Source organism: Oryx dammah, unplaced genomic scaffold, assembly GCF_014754425.2.
Source record: "Oryx dammah isolate SB20612 unplaced genomic scaffold, SCBI_Odam_1.1 HiC_scaffold_27, whole genome shotgun sequence".
NCBI lineage: Eukaryota > Metazoa > Chordata > Mammalia > Artiodactyla > Bovidae > Oryx > Oryx dammah.
In genome coordinates this window covers 14,978,522-14,995,180 of record NW_024070211.1, presented here as the reverse complement: position 1 = coordinate 14,995,180, position 16,659 = coordinate 14,978,522, and the positions used below count along the sequence as shown (strand labels likewise).

Here is a 16,659-nt window from a genome sequence, read left to right as displayed (position 1 = left end):
AGCCGCCGCCATGCACCCCGGGCCGCCCCGCGCCGCGCTCCGCCTGTGGCTGGGCTGCGTCTGCCTCGCGCTGGTGCAGGCGGGTAAGGGGGCCCCTGGCGGGGGCACGGGTGGCGTCCTCCGGTCCCTTCCGGGCTCCCTGGGGACCCCGTCTCTGGCCCGCTCACTGATGCCCCTTTGCCACACCTCCAGCCCCTTTCCTGCCTATTTGACCCCCGACCCCACCTCCAGCTCTCAAACCCCCTCCCGCCACCCTTGGCCCTGGGATCTAGGATCTTGGGAGCCCCAGCCCCCTCCTCTGTTGCCCTGACCCCAGGCCTTTCCTTCAGGAGCCCTGGCTCCTTTCTCTGGCCCAGGGAGCAGCTGAGGACACGGTCCCACACCTCAGGCCTCTCTCCCTGTCCCCAAAGCCTTGCAGGCCAACTCTGCAGGTCGGGGTGGCCTGGGTCCTGTGGGGGAGAGGATTGGCACCCGAGGGCACCGCGTGGGGCGGGGGTGTGTGGTGGACCCCGAGCCTGGAGGCCGGCTGCCCCCTGGGGCCTGGCCTCCCGGGCACCCTGCCTCTCCTGATGCCCTGTGCCAGCCCCTTCTGGCTGCTGCCGCCTTGCTAGTCTCCGTTCCTGGCCCCTCTCCCTGGCCCAGTGCTGTCTCCCTGCTTCCATCCTGTGTCTGTCCCCCGTCCCCCCTTGCCTCTTCTCGGGTGCAGTGGCTGCTGCCCCTGTCTGTGTATCTCTGTCTCTCTTGGACTCCACATCTGGCTTTGTGTCCCCAGGCCCCAGGCCTACGAGGCGAGGGGGGCGGCTCTAGGCTTAGGTCTTCTTCCCCTTTCAGCGCCTGCCCCTGGGGGATACAGAAGCTTCAGTGACTCTGCTGCCCCTCTCTTGGAAGGTCCTTGCTTCTCTAACCCCCACCATCCCCCTCACTCTCGTCTCCTCTGGTCCCCTTTGTTCTGTCCCCACTTCCAGAAGGCCCTACCCTGTTCCCTTGACTCTGCAATAGGGGCCCTGCTCTCAGTGACCCCGTCTTCCTCTGCTGCCTCCCCACCTGCCTCCTGGGGTTGGCAGGTTCTGGAGAAGGCCCTTCCCCGGGCTTCTCCTGCCTGGCCCTCCACAATCCTGGGGCTTCCTCTCTCAAGCCTCAGTCCCATCCCAGGACTCGCCCAGCTAGACTCTTCTCGACCTCTGGGTCTTCTTCCCTCAAGGTCACTCAGTTGACAGTGCCATTTTGTAGCAAGAGCCCTGGACTGGGAGGCCTTCTGACCGCTTTCACCAGATTCACCTTCAGCTCCTGCAACCCTGGCCACCTATGTCTCCTCCATGCCTGTCCTCCACCCCACTCCCCACCTCCCACTGACCCTCCATGAGCCCTGGCCCTGGCCCAGGCTCATCAATTTTAGTTGGACTCTAGTGGGGCCAGTTGTGGTCAGCACGGGCCCCTGCCCTGGATCCAAGGAGCCTGGGGCTTCTCAGGCTTGGCTCTTCAACCCCTAAGAAACTGAGACCACCCCTGGGAGCCAGTCCCACCGGAGGCCTGGATTTCTTCCTTGTCACTGCATAGCCACCTCAGGTTCCCCTTTCATGCTTATGAGACAGTGGATCTGCGCCTCACAGCAGAGGTGCTCAGACTCAGGTGCCTCCCCACCTCCAGACAGCCCCTCGGCCCCAGTGAACGTCACCGTCAGGCACCTCAAGGCCAACTCTGCGGTGGTAAGCTGGGACGTCTTGGAAGACGAGGTTGTCATCGGATTTGCCATCTCTCAGCAGGTAACCCTCAAGGGTCCCTGGGAGGGAAGAATACATCCAGATACAAGTGATGGGTGGGAGAGGAGGGAAGCAGAAAGACAGAGAAACAAGGAGCAAGAGAGATGGGCCGAAAGCTGCACAGGGCGCTGGGAAAGGAGGCCCCAGAAGGGAAACCTATGGTTGGAACCTGGGAATTAGGGGCAGGGTTTTGATCATAAACAGACGTGAGTTTAGGACCTGGTTCCAGTCCATGGGGTCACAAAGAGTCGGACACGACTGAGCAACTAACACACCGGTTCTCTTGGGTTTCCCTCGTGGCTAAGTGGTAAACAATCTGCCTGCCAGTGCAGGCAACTCGGGTTCCATCCCTGGGTCGGGAGAACCCCTGGAGAAGGAAATGGCAACCCACTCCAGTATTCTTGTCTGGGAAATCCCATGGACAGAGGAGCCTGGCGGGCCACAGTCCATGGGGTCACAAAGAGCCGGGCATGATTTAGTGACTAAACAAAACAACCACCACCACCAGTTCTCTCAAGATATATGTCCTTGGGCAGCTTCTGAAACCTCTCTGAGCCTATCTTCTGCCCTGTAAAATGGAGAGGTGGATACCTACCTGCAGAGGTGATGGGATGCTTGAGTCAGATTGTGGCTGTGGGGGGTTTAGCACGGTAGCCAGGGTGAGGCCTCATCACTGCTGGAGAGGTGGGCAGATGTGGCATGGGGCCCTGGGCACTGAAACCCGGGCCCCGGCTTTGGTCTCGGCAGAAGAAGGATGTGCGGATGCTGCGCTTCATCCAGGAGGTGAATACCACCACCCGCTCGTGCGCGCTCTGGGACCTGGAGGAGGACACGGAGTACATTGTGCACGTGCAGGCCATATCCATCCAGGGTCAGAGTCCGGCCAGCGAGCCCGTGCTCTTCAAGACGCCACGCGAGGCTGAGAAGATGGCCTCAAAGAACAAAGGCAGGCCCAGGCCACCGTCAGCACGGGACAGGGTGTGGGGAGGGGTGGTCCAGGCTGGGGCGGTGCATGGCTGACAGACAGCACGAAACCCGCCCCCCATCCCTCCCCAGGGCCCTGCCACCTAGTCAGGCAGCCCCCTGAGAGAGGGAGGTCCTCTCTGGCCCCCCAAGCAATGGGACACAAACTTGCAGCTTTAAGTCCAGTTACTGCCCCCTAAGGAGCCATCAGTATGTTCTCGAATCTCTTTGGGGGCACAAGTAGAAATAAACCCTGATGTTGGGAGAGCTTGAAGGCAGGAGGAGAGGGGACAACAGAGGATGAGGTGGTTGGATGGCATCACTGACTCAATGGCATGAGTTTGAGTAAACAGGAAGTTGGTGATGGACAGGGAGGCCTGGCGTGCTGCAGTCCATGGAGTCGCAAAGAGTCGGACACGACCGAGCAAGTGAACTGAGAAATAGCACTTAATATTGGGGCTTGGCCCTAGACGGGTGGCTGTTGGAGGGGCAGGGAGCCCCAGACCTAGCGTCTCTCTCCATACAGATGAGGTGACCGTAAAGGAGATGGGGAGGAGCCAACAGCTGCGGACGGGCGAGGTGCTGATCATCGTCGTGGTCCTGTTCATGTGGGCCGGTGAGTCGGCCGAGCTCCCCTTCACTTCACCTGGTGGCGGGGCGGGAAATGGGGGACCCTGACCAGACCCTTTTCTCATGAAAATGAAGGACGAGGGGCTTAGAGACAGTGAGAGAGGAGGATTTAGGAACCTAAGTTCTGCTCTGGTGGGCCAGATCTGATCCTTTCTGTAACTCATCCCTCACCAAAAAAAAAAAAAGGCAATTCAGTAGCTGCCTGGGTGGGGTTGGCCAAAAGGTTCATTTGGTTTTTTCCCATGACGTCGTATAGAAAACCCCGAACGAACATTTTGGCCAACCCAATAGGATTCTGTGAGTGCTTGCCCTCCCCCGCCCTCAAAGCAGCCATGGCTGCAGCAGCCTCTCTGTCGGAGCAGCTCAGGGTTGGGCCACCCTCTTATCCCACTCATCCGTCTAGACACAGCTCTGAGACCGCCTGCATGAAGCCTCCCAGTCCGTGCATTAGAATGTTTCTCCTGCCTCCGTGCTCCCAGGGCACACTGTGTGCTCCTCTCTGAATGTAGCTCTTCCTAGCTAAGTTAGTTGGGCTCCTCCCTCCCTCTTTTCCCACTTGTCTGTGACCTCCTTGAGGATAGAGACCATGGTCTATGTCCTCAACCCAACCAGAATTTATTGAACAGCTATTCCATTCCAGAGAGAAGTGCTACAGCTGGGGCTAAGAAGAGCCAGGTGCTTGTAAGGATCTCAGCCTGGGAGATGCCAGGCCCATATTTAACTATAATTCGACGTGATGTGTGCTGTCAGAGCACCATGCATGGGAGCAGAGGACAGGGACTTCATGCTGGGGCTTGGAGTAGAAATCAAGAAAAACCCAGAGAGGAGGTAAATGGGGATTGTGTTTTGAAGGATGAGTAGGAGTTCACCAAGCAGCCAAAAAAGGAAAGGTATTCTGGGCATAGTGTGTGTAAGAAACGAATTAGGCTCAGTCTGGCTCAGTGCAGCTGTGACCCTAGAGAGAAGGTACAGAGTGAGGAGGGAAGGATGGTGAGGCAGTCAAGTGGACTGAAGTCTTTTTGAAGGAATTAAACACCATGTCAAAGTTATATTAACAGCCATGGTTGAGAGGGTATCCATGGTTGTTGAGGCATATGGAAAAATATGTTCTATAGATGCAAAGGAAAGCAGACGCTTGAAAGAGAAAGGAAAAACAAAGGATTGTACAAAAAGGATTGCACATAAGCTTTGCTTATGTGGCGTGCTATTAGACTTGGCGCAGATAGTATTCACATAATTGAAACAATATAAAATAGTGAATTAACCCCAAATTGTGGTGTAATTCTGCTAGAATGATGGGGAAGGGAGTTGAGGGCGTTGTGGGGCTTTGTCTCCCATGGAGGGGACATCCAACAGATAATCTGTAAAACAGATCAAGAAGTAGCTCTCTATTAAAGAGTTCCCTAGTGGCCTAATGGTTAGGATTCTGGGCTTTCACTGCTGTGACCTGGGTTCAGTCCCTGGTCAGGGAACTAAGATCCCGCAAGCCATGCAGCATGGCCAAAGAGAAAAATAAAAAGCACTGTCAGTCAAGTATAGAGGTGAAAACGGGGAAGGCCTCTACGAGAATTAGAGGTGGTTGCCTTAATATTACACTAATGGCCTTTCAAAAAAAAAAAAAAAAAATTAGTTTAACAGTGTTAAACATTTAGGAGAGTGCACACCCCAGCTGCACCCTGTGACAGTGAGTGAGTTATCTGAGCTCTGCCTCAGTTCCTCCTTGGTAACCTGGGGAGGCTAATAACTGGTGCCCCCTGAGAGCTGTGAGGGTTCAGCGAGGTGGACTGTCAGGCCCTGGCACGTGCTAGATGGATGCTCTCGTTGCTCTTTGCTCTAAAAGAAAACGAAGCCCTCTGAGGTTTAGAAAAGGGAAGGGAGGAGACAGGGTCAGAAGGTGTTGTGGGAAGGCCAGTGAGGTGAAGGGGTTTCGGGGCTAGGGACAGGTGGACATGGGAGCCAGAGGCAGCCTCCTGCATCAGAGCGGGTGAGAAGCCACCTGGAGCCTAGACCCGCAGGAGCTCAGCCAGGTCTGTCGGGAATGAAGCAGAGGGGTGGGGACCGGGGCTTTGGCCTCTGACTCCTCCCCCTTGTCCCCTGCAGGCGTCATCGCCCTCTTCTGCCGCCAGTATGACATCATCAAGGACAATGAACCTAACAACAACAAGGAAAAAACCAAGAGTGCGTCAGAAACCAGCACACCAGAGCACCAAGGCGGGGGGCTTCTCCGTAGCAAGGTGAGGGCGAGATCGGAACCCCAGGGCTGGCTCCCTGGTAGTCCCTGGGCTACTGAGGGGTCAGCTCGGGGCCTGGCGTGGCTGCCACGGGACAGAGCCAAGCTTGGCCACTGCCTGTGTGACACAGAGCACGCTGCAGATGGATTTTGGACCCTCTCCTTTTGCAGGGTGCCAGGGGCCAGGAGGGGTTTAACCAGAGTGCAGCAAATGTGGGGGGCAGAGTTCCTGGTTGATGCGAAATGACAAGAGTCGGGGTTCTGGGTTCCTTCCGCTCCTGCTCTGCTGTGTGACCCTGGGCAGGTGCTTCACCTCTCTGTACTTTCATTTCCTCTCCTGTAAAACAGATATGAAAACAAAACCTTTCAGTGCTTGCTCTGGGCAGCTCAGAAGGAAGACGTAGAGAATGGGAGAGAATCTCATGGTTCTGACGATGGTTGTCCAACAAACATCTGGTCCTCTCCACATTTCCTCCCCTCTCCGTCTCCTTACACCTGCTGGCTCCCTGTCCTCTCTCTCAGCTTCTATCTGGCGCTTTCCTGAAGCCTCTTATTAACCCCCATCTCCAGAAGCACCTCAGCAATGTCAGTGGCTGAGGCTGTGCTCAAGAGGCAGATCTGCAGGAGGCGAGAGGACCGGCCGGCGGGGCGGCTCTGCTGGGGCCCAGGACCCTGTCCTGGCCATTCAGCTCAGCGAGGCCAGAGGCTGGGCGTGAGAAGGCAGAGAGACCAGGCACCCAGGCGGGGCTCCTGTTGCCTTCCACCTGAGACAAGAGCCTGGCTTTTAGGCTGCAGCCCTGCTGCTCCCTTCCTTCTGGCGTCTTCTCCCTGTTTCCAAACCTTGCAAGAACTCTATTCAATTCAGCCCTGGCCGCTTCTCTCATTTCTTCCCTCCCAGTTTCCAAACAAGCCCTCAGTGAACATCATTGAAGTGTGACTGCCTGTCTGCAGGAAGAAGGATTTGATTTTTCTTCTCTGCTGGTCCCTGGGTCCGTGGGCTCAGGGAGAGAGGGGACTGCCGAGGTTGGAGACGGGGAGGCCCCACTAGTTGCAGTCTCCCTCTGTGCTCCCATCCTGGTCTGGTGACGAAGGCTAAACTACAGACCCCAACTCTGCAAAAAATAAAACAAGCCACCAAACTAAAAGGCCTGGCCCCATTCTGGAAAAGGCAAAGCTGCATGAGACACAGCCTTCTTTCTGCCTCTTCGCCTCTCCTGGACTGGCCTCCTCTCTGAGAAAATGCACAAAGCTCCTGGGAGCTGACATGCACCTGGACTGACAGAAGCTGTGTCTTTCAGGGAAGCTGTGGGGCTGCCTGCTGGGCAGAGTCCTGGCTGCCATCAAGCCTTCGCTGGATCCAGCCATCAAGGACTTGTTTGTGGTGCGATGCACAACCTTGCGAGTGTGTAAGATGTTTTCTGTTCTGTCTCTTTTGGAAAACACAATTGAAGGGCTTTACTCCAGAGGGCAGAGGGATTCCCCGACTTGTGGCCTGTATCCTCTACCTTCTTTGACCCTTGTTTTTGACTGTAAGATCATCAGTCTGGGGTCTGAAGAAGACAGAATGGGAAAGAAACCTTTGAAGGTACGGGCTCCATTTCTTTAGAAAAAAAATCTCTTGGAGTTGCAACAGTGCTGGCTTGCACAACTGAAAAGATACGTCCATATGGAATACCCTGGGGGCTGCTCATCACCCCCTCTGGGTTGGACTCTGCTGGAAGGCAGGCCCAAGCCATTCACCATGGACAGTCAGCAGTCCCAGCCTCTGGGGTCTCCATATCTTGCCATCTCATCCAGGGTTCTGCGAAAGCTCCCCGGAGTCCTCATGTCCTTCCCTAGAGCCTGAGTGGTGTGAGGTGACGGGTCCCTCCCTCCACTGCCTCTTTCTGGTTTAAAACACAAATGGTGCTTGCTAAGGGAGGGCAGAGCCTTCCCTGGGACTGACAAGTTACGGCTGCGGAGTGCCTGCGTGGGAAGAGACGGACCTCTGCGTCTTCCATCGGTGACTGAGGATGAGTGTGTGGGAGACCGCGCCTGGCACAAGCCTGGCACACCATAGGCGCCCAGTGCATACCTGTTGAACTGAACGAAAGGAGCAACGGCCCCCAAGCCAGAGAGCTGAAAGCCATTACCCCTGACCGCCCCTTCCTTCCGGTCTACAAGAGCTCTCATGGCTGGGGCAGCCGCCACTCTGCTTTGCCCGAGTGTGGAGCACAGGGAGGGAGGAGACACAGGGTAAAAGGCAGATGTCGGCAACACTAAGGGCTTCCTCATGGGAGGGCATGAGGCTCCACTCATTGTCTTGTGACTTCCATCCCTGCTGAATGGGGCTGCAAGGCCAAGGCTCCTTAGGGCAGAGGTCCTTACCTCTGATCCAGTTAGAGCAATAACCACTTTTTAAATGTAAAATAAAAAGACAAATGAAAAGGCACATCCTCGTCTTCTGGTAAATGCCCAAATGTTGCCCTCTTTTTCTGGCAGTTGGCAGCAAGTCAGGATGTGTGGAGGAGGGAGGCAGTTCTCTCTCCGTTTTGGCCTGCAGCATCTTTAGGGACAAGCCTGCCAGCCAAGCTGGAGTTGGAAGGGAAATCTCGAACAGATGGGGGTGCACGTGTAGGAGGAGAAAATAGCTGCTCTATCCTATGACTGAGCCCCTCCTCCCCCCTCCACCCCAACCGAGGTTGGGCTGCCTCATCACATAGGTATGCAGGCTGGAGCTCAGTTTTTAAAACAAAGGGTTTTCCCCTCTGGATGGGGTTGGTGCTTTCCCTGGCCAAAGGAATGCACACAGCCCAGCTTCTCCCAGCATGAGGGGGAAGTCAGGAAGAACTGCAGGAGCTGCTGGCTGCTGCAGCTCAGAATTCACAGCATGCTGTTAAGGCTGTTAAAGGAACATCATTCTGACCCCACAGCAGGCTGGAAGGTAGAGTAATGATGCCATTAGCCAATGAGCAGTCCAGTAAATGGGGGCACCTTGAACATTTCTGTCTAGAGCGGGGAGGAGCTTAGAAAACATCAGGTGAGTGGGACTTAGAGTAGGCTATTCTGGAAGGTTTTGAGAGCAGAGGGAAGCAGGTCTTGGGAGTCTGGGTAAGAAACTGGAAAATTGATTAGCACACAGAACTCTAAGCCAGACCTCAGAGAGGTACTTCCCAGGCCCTCTGAGCCTGTCCAGCACCAGAGGATGGAGAATCTCCAGGTTGGCATCTGGTATAGACAGCTATCCGTGGCGTCCTAGGAGTGCCGCTTGCGGTCTTCACCTTGTCAGTGCCAGCACATCATCTTAGCGCTTGAGAGGAGTGGCGCAAACCACACCCCTTACTAAATTCCGTTCCCTGTAATCATCTCCCTAAACTCCCAAGCTCCCCAACAATTGAGCTGGTCTCCAGTTAACTGGAGTTGCGCGGTGGACCTGACCGCTGTGACCTTTCTTTCTTCAGCTGTCCCCTTTCTTCAGCCCTCACTTGGCTCTACAGATTCCCCACAGCTTGGGAAGGGCCCAGGCAAGTCGCCTAAGACTGAGACCCCCGCCCTGCAAGACCACAGCAGGCCTGCGGGAGGACCGCTGGACTGAGGCCGAGACCTTCAGGCCAGTTACTTCTCTGAGGGGGTCCTGGTCTCCTCTGTCAAAAACAGAAGGGTAAGAACAGAGGATTCCCAGACCTCACCCCCGCTAGAGTGGGAGCCAAAGCGCTTCCCTCTGAGAACAGGGAGGGGACCCCAGGGTCTGAGGAGAGGAGGACTGGTGAATTTCCATGGGGCAGGAGTATTTCCTTTCTCCAGTCCAGTCCCCTCAACCCCAGCTTTTCAGTGTGGGCCTCCTCTGGAAAAGACCCTGACACTGGGAAAGATTTAACACAAAAGGAGAAGGGGGCAGCAGAGGATTAGATGGTTGGATAGCATCACCAACTCAAAGGACATGTATTTGAGCTAACTCTGGGGATAGTGGAGGACAGGAACCTGGCGTGCTGCAGTCTGTGGGGTTGCAAAGAGTCGGACATGACTTAGCAACTGAGCAACAGCCCCTCTCAAATCCACTTTAAAGATGTCTAGTTCAGTCCTTTACAGAAATATGTAGTATCTCACCCCTCCAGTCATGTGATGTTTCAGACCTCTACTTTCTTATCCTCTTTAAACCTATTTGACAGATTTTGGATTTTGCTTTTAAAAAGTGGCCTCCAAGAACAAAATGCTTTTGTAAACAGGACAACCCTCGCCCCCAAGCTCCATGGGTACAATATGCCCAAAACCTTGTTATTTGAAGATCTTTGTATACCAATAATTCCTTAATGATTCAGCATTTCAGGACTAGATGGCTTTAAAGATTGTCCAAAAGATGACATTCCACTGCTTCCCAACAGGTGCTCGGAGGGTCAGATTTTCTATCTGTGGCATGTTCCAGTTGTCACAGGGTGAGGACAGGTGGGGAGGATTGACAAGGCGGGAGCTTTTAGTTAAGGAATTCCACTGTTAGCCAGCTGATACTTCCTGTGACAAGTGGACATTTTTTTCCTGACAGGTGTTCTGGCCTACAAAGCAGGCATACCCTAGAATCAGCTTAGGAATAATTGCCTTCTCTTAGAAAAGCAGGACAGTACTAAGAAAAGCAGGGAACTCTGCTTTCTAGTTTTAGATGGTTGGGATTTTTTCTTCCTATACAAGCTCTCAAGAGGCTGGTTAGAAAATGAGCTTTTAGACAAGGTCCACTTCTCCTCCTCCTCACTTCTCCACAACATAAAACAGAGGGTAAGGGACATCACCGGCTCGGAGAACCCCGCCTGGTCTCTGAAACCTTTGATGCTTACAGTAACACACTTTTAAAAAGGAAATAAGCGGTTACTGGACAAAGGAACACCTACGCCTGCAAGGACAAAATGGGTATGTGTATATAAGCAAGTCAAGAGACCCTTGGGTTCAGACAAGACTATCAAATAGCTGAGTATTTAGCAAATTAATATTGAGCCTTTTGCCTGCACTATAGAATACATATTAGACAAAACTTACATCACGGCAGGACAGAGACCCTGTCCAAACATGTTGCTCCTTATTTCCTCAGCACAAGCTGAGACAGTGAAAGCACTGGTAAATGAAGGTGACAGGCTCTTACTGCCTTCCCTTTCATCCTTGCTCCTGAGGAGAGTCTAAGGAGCTCAGGTTCACAAAAGGGACCTAAGCAAGAAACGCTGTGTCTCCCACATCTACTGACCTTCGCCTCAGGTTCACAAAAGGGATCTAAGCAAGAAACTCTGAGTCTCCCACATCTACCCACACTTATCTGACTTTCACCTCAGGTTCTAGGAGCGATTTCTGGAGAGGCTGGGTTAAGAACAACTATCAGTTCTGGTTTCTCACATCCCTTTCAAAGGAAGACTGCCCCAGATAGCTCGGCTTCCTCCTCAGTCAGCGCTGGCACTGAGGGCAGAGAGCCACAGTGGGCAGCTGTCCAGCCACAGGAAGGGATCCACGGCAACGGCTGTGTGATGGGGCTGAGCCCTCCCCCCACTCTGCAAAAACAGCAGCACAGGGATATTTCAGGCTCTTTCTGTGTCAGGCTCCTGACGTGCACTATATGTAGCTGCAAATCCCAATCAATCTCAACATTTCTTAACTGCTGGAACGCCTTTCTCAACACTGTAATTTACCTTCAGAAGAATTGGGAGCACACACCCTCGCCTCCCCAATGCCACGTTCTACTAACTGCCGCCCCCTCCCACACCCCACCAACCTACCTACGTAGAGAAGGAAGGAACCCTCCTCTAGAGGCCGCAACAGAAGGCCATAGTACATAAGCCACTGACAAGAACTTTTTATTTCTTTTTAATGACATTAAACACAACTGCTAACAAGGGGAAAAACATGATACACAGGAGGCGCCAAACTTCAGTTTCATAATTGATCTGACAACAACCAAAGTAAGTTGGGGTCGAATTAGATGCAAAACTACAGGTTATTTCAGCTCTTTCAGTTACAAATGAACTATGTAAACAGCACAAGTCTACTCTGCATTGTTAAGACCCCTGTGGTGAGAATGTCAGCACAGATGAAGAAAGCTTGGTAGGCAGTTCAATGCACAGAGCCCTTACTCAAATAAAACAATATGGCAAGAATTCTACACAAAAATTAGACTTAAGAGGCCAATACCAAATATGAGATACATAGCGTTTAAAAACAAATTTAAACTCCAGATTCTACCCACTACCATCTTTAAGGCGAACATGCCTGATAATGAGTTTTCTTTGGCTTTGTTTTTCTTCTTAAAGAATACCATGTTAACCGCTAGGGAACAGTTCTCTCCTCCCCCAGTCCAATAGATTTAATTAAGCTGCTAAAGCTTTGGAAAAACAGAATTATTTGAGCAAAGAGGAAATGTGATTGTCACATTTTCAAGATAACCCGTCACTCATTAGATTTGGCAAAGGCGATGCTCCCGTGACATGTCAGTCTTAAACCTTCCTGCACCAGGGAGGCAAGCGCATGAGACTCCAGACTTCTGCCCAAGCAAACGGCCATCCCTTCACTCCTTGGTGATCGGCAGGGAACGAGACAGCTAGATATTCCAGCGATACTTAGTTCTAACTATGCTATAGTTTCAAAGTCGGATGTTTGTCCCACTCCATCAAGCTGATTTACGCAAACTTGGAGAAGTGACTGACGCTGTAAATGCCAACTGAAATAACAGATTTTGACTCTTGCCTTTGAACAGAACTTCTCCTTTGCATTTTGGCCCCAGATTCTCAACCAAATTTCTAAGGAAAAGAGACTCCTTGACAGGATAGAAATGGTAAACACTTAGGGACATCCATCTAAATTTACTGGTAACAATGACCAAGTTTCTCCCAAGTCAGTTTCTAAAGCAGAGTAGGATATTTATGTTAGGTTACTTGCAGACAAAGATGGGGCTGATGGAGCAACAAAACCTGACAGGCAGAGAGCCCAGTATCACAGGCTGTGCTATAGCAACTAGGTACAACCTTCATAGAGAGTGAACAAGAGCACAAACGCCAGACTGCAAAATCTCCCAAGAGATGTCTAGAGCTGTCTGTAAAGAGAATAACAAACTCCAAAGACATCCATTAAGGTAGCTGCACAAAGCTCATCAACTTGGCTTAAAGTACTAATCCTTAAGATCAGGTAATGCTTTGTGCACCGGCTTCATCAAAACTATTTTAAATCCACTTTAGTAGTTTTGTAAAACTGTACATCCTCTGACCAAGTGAGGAGGTGGTAACATCTGGATCAAAAGGCACCTCTTATTAACTAATAATGGAGACAAAGGACAGCTTCTCCAAAGTCTCTTCCATAGGATGGAGGCTCACTAACTAACTTGCCAACTCATACTCAAAGCTGGGTTCAGCAGATGAGACTGAAGACCAACTGACACCTCTCAACAGCACTGCCTTCTGGTCTGTCCTAGAGTCAAGACTCTGGGTGGGCAGCTCTTCAGTAAAGAGTGCAATGAGGCTGCTCTTAAGAGGCATCTCTATGTCCAACAGGATACAGGAATATGCCAGTAGAGCCCTAAGATCACTGGGGAAACAAGGAAGGAAGGAAAATCCTTGAAGAAAGACAGAGAAGGCAATCAGTCACAAGACCACAAATCAACAGAGGTTGTTAGTCACCAGTCTTCTGTTAAGAGTTAAGCTATGTAAGACTTAGAAACACTACTGTGCAAAATAAATTTAATAAAGAATAGAAAAAAAAAAGCCAAAAAAATAAAGGCAGCTAGTAGGTACAAAAAGAAAAGAAGATTTACACTTTTAATTTGTCCTTTCAACTACTTCAGATGTCCTGGATTACCAACTTTAAAATACTGACAAGTATTCAGAGATTCAAATAAAAAAGTAAGAAGGGTTGTTAAAAGTGACTGGTATCCATTTATAAGTCATCAGCAATAATTAAAACTGGTTTGCAGCCTGATAAAGAATCTCTTCCTTCAAGAAATTAAAGAATGATTTCTTTTGGGCACCAGAAGTAGACTTCACCTCTGCAGAGAGGTGGCTCTTTGCTTGAGTTGGGATGTTCTGACTTAATGCTGGCTTTCAGGAGGCAGCCATCTTTAATTTAACTTAAAAAATTAAAACTATGTCAACTCAACACTGCTTAAATGCATACACACACAAAAACGAAGGACCTTATACAAAAAATTTCAAGTCAGCAATATGCATTTCCAAAAGGTGACAAGTTCTTTAAATAAAAATATTGTGAAAAATAAAATTCTAAATCTACAAAGCATGGAACAGCAGAGGAAGAGATGCTGCTCTGGACAGGACCCTGGATAGGGCCCTTCACTGCTGATGGGAAGAGACAAATGGACCGTATGGGAAATCTGGTAGACGCTGGAACCGATGGTGGCTTCGCTTATTCCGGTCAACCCACTGGGTCAGACTGTATCTTTGCAGAGATTTCTGTCGGAACCGGGCGTAGTTTCTATCAGGAGAGGGGGAAAATAAAAAGAGGACAGATGAGGGTTTCGGCTAGAATGGCTATTTATACACAGCAAAAGGCCAAGATAACTATTTAAAGAATATTGTTATTTTAGAAAATTGGACATTCATTTTATATTTTGATTCTCACAGTTTTAGAAATTTTGTATTATTTCCCTGATATGAAAGTCATTCTGTAAGCATTTCCCTCCAATTTCCAAAGCCACCTAATTCCCATCTAAGTATTATGGTAATATGGTCCATATACATGAATGTTCTAAGAAAAACCAGTGTGTAGCATATAGTAATGTTTAAGTGGGAAAAAATCATTTCCTTCCTCTGGAAACATTCAAGACAGGATTTATATTTCATTGCTTGCATCAGATCCGTACCTCCAATAGGACCTCACTGTCTGACAGAGCTCAAGGTTGCTCAGGACACAGCAGTTAAAATTAGAATAAAATTCCCAGAGAAGGTAAGGCATCACATGAGTATCACAGACTCAGACTGAGAGCCTCCTTTAGTCTTGTACTGGGCTGGGGATTGGAGCAGGACCCTCTGAGTTAATTTCATCCCATTCTCAACTCAGCTGTTCCTAATAAACACCTGGGAAGCTTTTTATTTTTTTCTTTTTCAATATACAGATTCTTGGCCCCTCTCTCTACCTTTAGACTTAATAACTTAGAGTCCCTTGAGTCAAGCCCTGGACATCTGTATTTTTAGTTATCTCCATAGGTAATTATGTGGAAGAGCCAAAGTTGAAAGTAATTTTAGCAGCAGTTGGCATTTATCTAGCCCTATATGCAAATAAATACTTGCCGAATTCTTTAAACATGTCACCTCATTTAATCCTAATGACAATCCTACCAGCAAAGTTACTCTAATTTAAACTCCTTGTACAGGTTTAGGAAACTGAGCCTCAGATAAAATAACTTCCCCAAGGTCATATAGTAGAGTAAGCAGAAGAGCCTAGATTTGAATTCACATCTGACTGCAGAATTTAATAACTATTATACAACACTGCTGTTCAAGAACTGCTATCATTTTGGTTACTATAGAGGAAATGCTGAGTGTAAAGGCCCTGATGTGGGAGCACATCTAATATACTTGAAAAATAGCAGGGAAGCCAGTGTGACCAGAGCAGAGTTGAGCAAGGTCAACAGTAGAGGAGAGGACGTTGACGAGCTAACCAAGCCAGGTTAGACCATGCATATAGGCACTTGCAGGGGAGCATGGAGATGGGAAGCCACTGGAAAATTCTGAGCAAAGAGAATCTGACTTATGCTTATGGCTGACAATCTCTTAGGCTGCTCAAGTTGAGAACAGTACACAGGCAAGGGCAGAAGTAGGAAGATCATTTAGGGGACTTGCAACAATCCAAGTGAAAATGACTGAGAAATGGTCAAGTTCTGGATAATATTACACATAAGAGCTTATAGGATCTGCTGATGCACTGACTATGGAGTAAGGACTTACAGGTGACTCCAAGGTTTCTGAGTAATTGGATCAAGTAACTGAATAGAATTGTAAAACAACAATGCATCAAGAAGCCAGAAGATTTCAAGACTAGAAAGGCCCTTTGAGGTCAATTAGTCCAATATCTTATTTTACTGTTGAGAGGACCAGAGAAATGAAGTAATTTGATCATAATCGTGTAGCTAAAGTGCAAAGCTAGGATCAAAATCCGTTTCCTGAATTGTAGTCCAATTCTTATTCCATTATACTCTATCACTTCTTTTCTACCTCTGTAGTTCAACAACAATTACAGCCCCAAAGCCCTACCACAATTCTCCTGCAGCAAAATTCTACCCTTTTCTTGCTTCTTCTAAATACCCACTTACCGCCTGGTGAGGTCTGAAGGATGCTGCCATTTCTGGTTGTGCATGTGATGAACTTGATCCATCAAGGCACGCAGCTCTCCCAAGGTACCTGTGACACAGAGAGATGAGTGGTTAGGAAGCAGCTCAGTGAACTACCATGTCAGGCTAGGTCAAAATATGTGCTTTCAGGAAAAAAAATAGGCACTGGTTCTAAAACTATTTATGATTATCACAAGCACAAAAACAAGCCAGAGAGGAACCTTGCTCTTGGATGATATGAAGATGAAGCAGCAGCAATAATGACAGCCACCATTCATTCATTCAACATTTATTAGCTCCTATCATGTGTGAGAATCTTTACTGGGCCCTAGAATATGGTACAGACGAGACACTGGGAACTATCCAATGATGTTAATACAGGAGACAGGCAATTCCAAAGCTATGGTAAGTGTAGTGTCAGGACGAATAGTGATGCCATATGAACACAAAGAGTGGAGAATGAGGGTTTGAAAAAGTCCCGTCCAGGGGAAGTAAATTATAAGCAGGGATCTAAAGGATGTATAGAAGTTAATGAGGGAAAGGGGTGGGAGGTAGGAGTAGCCAATAGAAATAGCTAATATAAAGGCCCAGAGACACAAGACAGTGAAACATTCAAGAAACAAGAGAAGTTGAGAATAGAAGGTGGGTGGGGGCTTTCTGCTTAACAAGAAAAATCACTGGAGGCAATTTCAGGCAAGGTCCTAGGCACTTTATATATTATCTTACTAATTCTGAAAAAATACCTTGAATGGAGATAGATTTTATTAATATCATTTTAGAGATGGGAAATTGTG

At 49.6% G+C, this 16,659-nt stretch overlaps 2 protein-coding genes across 19 annotated transcripts in view; one reads left to right on the top strand and one right to left on the bottom strand.

The window, feature by feature from the left end:
• The first annotated feature begins 8 nt into the window (after positions 1-8).
• Positions 9-8,014, top strand: FNDC5 (fibronectin type III domain containing 5). 3 transcript variants are annotated; one of them, XM_040228073.1, is made up of 6 exons: positions 9-83; positions 1,648-1,763; positions 2,508-2,706; positions 3,250-3,339; positions 5,454-5,587; positions 6,882-8,014. In XM_040228073.1, exons 1-6 carry the CDS (start codon positions 11-13, stop codon positions 7,095-7,097), a joined length of 828 nt encoding a protein of 275 aa, XP_040084007.1. In that variant the 5' UTR covers positions 9-10; the 3' UTR covers positions 7,098-8,014. The 3 variants fall into 3 exon arrangements, with proteins under 3 accessions (XP_040084007.1, XP_040084008.1, XP_040084009.1); XM_040228074.1 differs by having other exon boundaries at positions 6,482-8,014; XM_040228075.1 differs by having other exon boundaries at positions 5,932-8,014.
• A 3,355-nt stretch (positions 8,015-11,369) lies between these two features.
• The window catches only part of LOC120854227 (S100P binding protein), a 34,482-nt gene continuing 29,192 nt past the window's right edge, over positions 11,370-16,659 (bottom strand). For 15 of the 16 annotated variants that reach the window (XM_040228058.1, XM_040228070.1, XM_040228064.1 and 12 more), the window contains 2 exons: positions 15,848-15,935; positions 11,370-14,010 (listed from right to left, as the gene is read on the bottom strand). In XM_040228058.1, coding sequence (XP_040083992.1) covers positions 13,869-14,010; positions 15,848-15,935 — 230 coding nt within the window. In that variant the 3' untranslated portion in view covers positions 11,370-13,868. The remainder of the gene's footprint in view (positions 14,011-15,847; positions 15,936-16,659) is intronic. The other variant, XM_040228062.1, reaches the window with a different exon arrangement.

Excerpts from the sequence above, each read along its gene's own strand:
- FNDC5 (XM_040228073.1), top strand. The coding sequence starts at position 11 with ATGCACCCCGGGCCGCCCCGCGCCGCGCTCCGCCTGTGGCTGGGCTGC. Across the intron at positions 3,340-5,453 it reads GGTCCTGTTCATGTGGGCCG|GCGTCATCGCCCTCTTCTGC; the intron begins GTGAGTCGGCCG and ends TGTCCCCTGCAG. Across the intron at positions 5,588-6,881 it reads GGGGGCTTCTCCGTAGCAAG|GGAAGCTGTGGGGCTGCCTG; the intron begins GTGAGGGCGAGA and ends TGTGTCTTTCAG.